The 3,519-nt window shown below is 39.6% G+C and overlaps 1 protein-coding gene across 1 annotated transcript; it reads left to right on the top strand.

Moving 5' to 3' along the window:
- The first annotated feature begins 2,013 nt into the window (after positions 1-2,013).
- Positions 2,014-2,345, top strand: LOC116752104 (cytochrome c oxidase subunit 6A1, mitochondrial-like). The gene has a single exon (XM_032628760.1). It carries the CDS (start codon positions 2,014-2,016, stop codon positions 2,317-2,319), a length of 306 nt encoding a protein of 101 aa, XP_032484651.1. The 3' UTR covers positions 2,320-2,345.
- Positions 2,346-3,519: the final 1,174 nt, after the last annotated feature.

Raw genomic sequence — 3,519 nt, 5'->3', positions numbered from 1 at the left:
CTGATAAAGAGAAATGCTTGTCACCATTTTTGAATGGTATGGGGAAATTAGTCTTGAATAATGCAGATTATTCAGGGTAGTTGGGAATGTTTCTTTGGCATAGAGTATGATCACCCTGCTGTTAAAGAGATTGGAAGAAGCATCAGAGAGTAGCTGGCATGCGATATGGAACTTGAATGACAGGACTATAACAGGCAGAAATGAGAAGATATCATTTAGAAAGAGGGAAGACATGGGGACAAGAAATCAGATGTGTTTGGGGGAAGAGGCTACAGTCCCATTCATCTGTAGGGTGAGGTCCAGGAGTCAGCCTGGGGAGCCAGCTCTTGGCAGGAGTGTCAGTGTTCTCATGATTGAACAGTGGTCAGCTCCTTCATTGAGCTTTTTATGAAGCAGGTGCTGACAAGAGGAAAGCAGAAAGGAAGAAGTTGGAAGATGCTAAGTGTTGACTACAGCTGGCAAATGGGTGTGATTGGGCTCAAAATTATTAATGTATGACTGTTGCCAGCCTTTCCCATCTACCAACTGGCTCAAGAGGAGTCTTGCTTTTCTATGCCATTTCTTCCCTTTCTCCAGCCACCTAGGAGGCCCTTGCCTTGTCAGTTTCATTCTGTAGGTTCTCACAATCAAGAATGGAAAATAGACAAAAGAGCACATAATCAGAGAGGCAGAAGGCGGCCTGTGCTATTGTTATTGGAATATAAAGGAATACAGCAATCTTCAGGAAAACCCCATACACAAGCTGAAAACAGCTTTCTTTTTCTTTTTCTCATTTTTTTTAAAATCCAAAGCAAAGTTAGATAATAAGAACCAGAAGTTTAAGGAATATCCTCTGCAGAGGGTAGCTCAACACCATTGTAATTTGGACATAAATATAAATTATATTCATTGGTTAGTGGGATCAGGGCTATTATGGTAGGCATAAATAACAGACTGGGGAGATTTTGCTTAATTAGACAAAGACTAGGGAGACATTGAGGGCTCCTGAACAAGGTGGTGATGTGATTAGTATTCTTCTTTAGGAAGAATTATCTAACAGTTTTATCCACATAAATGAGAGAGGAAAAAAATTGAAGACAAGTAAAATCAGATAGACTTTGCAATATGCCCGGTTAAAGATAGATAGTGAGGAACTAAAAGGGGAGAGTGAGGACAGAGAAGAGAAGATGGCAAGGTATTTTGAAAGCAAGCTCAACAGTACCATTATGAGAGGAAAAGGAAAAGAGATGACAATTTCAAGTTTGAGGCCACAGAAATTGAGGGAATAGAAGTGCCATTAACAAAAGTGAGGATACCAGAAGGAAAAGCTGACTTCAGGGCAGACATCATTAGGTCAATTTTACATACATTGTTTTTTATGTACATCTGGGTGAGAATGTCCCCTGGACAAATGGAAATGTAAGCTCCAAGAGGAAAGGCCTGTGTCTATCTTGCTCCCTTTGCCCCATGGTATCTCTGAAGCCCAGCATATAACAGGTGATCAATAAACACTGCTGAATAAATGAAGAACGGCTGAAAGTCTACCCAATACTCTGAGTTCTTATGATACATGATTACAGTTTTTCATGCTTGTTTCTCTTTATTCACAGATTCTGCTTTATACACATGCGTCTTAGATCTCCATTTCTGAGTGCCCTCAACCCTTGTTTGTTGAATTAATGTTAGTAGATGCTCTTTAGTCGTAGTTTATGTACAACCCCATTCACAATTCTCATCTGCTTTTAGCATATTCAAATAAGATAAAACTCACTAAATGCCATATTAATATAAATAGAGAAATATACATATCCCTAATACTTAGTTTAAGGAAAGAGCAACACATATAAGTAACTACAGGTATAACTACGTAAATAACCATCAGCATTTCAACATTTGGTTGTTCTGTTTGGTTAAGAGCCTACTTGAAGTTGTCAAATATTACATTTCCTTTCAACTACAAAGAGCCTGAAAAAGACTGTTGGGCAACAACCTGGAAAAGATTATTTAAAAGGTAAATATGGGTCCTGGTCGAAGATGGCAGTGGCAGCTGGAGCCCAGGTTTCTGGGCTGCTAGGTCGTTCCCTGCTGTCGAGCCAGCCTATGTCGAGTGGTGCCCACAGAGGCACCCACAGCGAGGAGGGCTCAGATCGCCTGTGGAAGGCCCCCACCTTCTTCGTGGCGCTCCCCGGGGTGGGAGTGAACATGCTGAATGTCTTCCTGAAGTCGCACCACGGAGAGGAGGAGAGACCCGAGTTCGTCGCCTACCCCTATATCCGCATCAGGTCCAAGCCCTTTCCCTGGGGAGATGGTAACCATACACTTTCCATAACCCTCATGTGAATCCGCTTCCAATTGGCTATGAAGACGAACAAAGAGAACCTGGACCACTACCCAGTGAAGACCACAGCACTGGTTTGAACCATTACTCTGCACACACGGACCAGAAAATTGTACGGGACCTTAAGCTCACCTCCTTGTATCCAGTGATGACCATTATACTGATCTTCCATCCCTTTGCTTATAGCAGGAGATGGCTTAAATAAATAACTTAGTCACGAGCTGAAAAAGAAAAAAAAAAAAGGCAAATATTTTTTACCTTTTAATTTCATGAATGGCTGGAGATTCCCTATACTCAGCAGTAACATATGACTCACATTTGTCCATGGCACAAACTTGTAGAGTAAATACAGATCACAAAACTGACTGTCTCACAAGTCTCCTGTGATACAAACTTTTCCCAAGGTCCTCTCTCTCCTGCTGCAGTGTGTGAGGGCCTTCATAAGGAACATGGTGTTTCTATTTCAGAAAAACTGCACATCCCATATTCTATTTTAAAAGATTTGACAATATATGAGCAGTGTATATATTTATATTGAAAAGGTCTCTTTGGTCATTATGGATGATTCGCTGGAGATGTTCCTCATAAGCATGGTTTAATAGTAAAATATAAATTCAAAATTTTAATCTGCAGTGATTCGCCCTACCCCTTGGACTGAGATGGCTTCATGAAAGTTAGGTTTTTTTTTTTTTAAAGGCAAACCTTGAAAACAACATCTGGTGTTGAGTTCAGAAATTAGAACCAGATATGCTTCCTTATCCATATTTCGGTTCACATGAGTAGGCTGCCAGAATGGTGAAAGGGAAAAGGATTGCTAATTTAATTTTTGTCTTGTTTTTAAAGAAATAATAGAAATATTTTTATGCTCAAAGTAGTTATGGGTCTTTTTAAGTATACAGACCATCCCTGAATATACATAAAGAAATATTAGAATTAATATAAAATTTAGGTAATAGTTAGCATTGTAACAATTCACATTCAGAGGATTCGCCAGGGGTTTCCTCTAAGTAACAAGAGCCAGACAGTATAAAGGCCTCATAGATTGCTTTTAAAACCAGTTTTCCAAATAATTTATGGTATATGTGTTCCCCAAGAAAACTGAGACAGCTAATAACTATTTGATTCAGCTGTATTTCGAGCATTAGTATACATCCCATTCAGAATGCCAACATGAAAGAGCAACTAGAATTTTTGTTTTCTAA

This window comes from Phocoena sinus, chromosome 3 (genome assembly GCF_008692025.1).
Source record: "Phocoena sinus isolate mPhoSin1 chromosome 3, mPhoSin1.pri, whole genome shotgun sequence".
In the NCBI taxonomy this organism is placed as follows: Eukaryota; Metazoa; Chordata; class Mammalia; order Artiodactyla; family Phocoenidae; genus Phocoena; species Phocoena sinus.
Note: the sequence above shows the minus strand (reverse complement) of the source record. Positions and strands in the feature narration are given on the sequence as shown.

Coding starts and splice junctions, on each gene's coding strand:
- LOC116752104 (XM_032628760.1), top strand. CDS start 2,014: ATGGCAGTGGCAGCTGGAGCCCAGGTTTCTGGGCTGCTAGGTCGTTCC.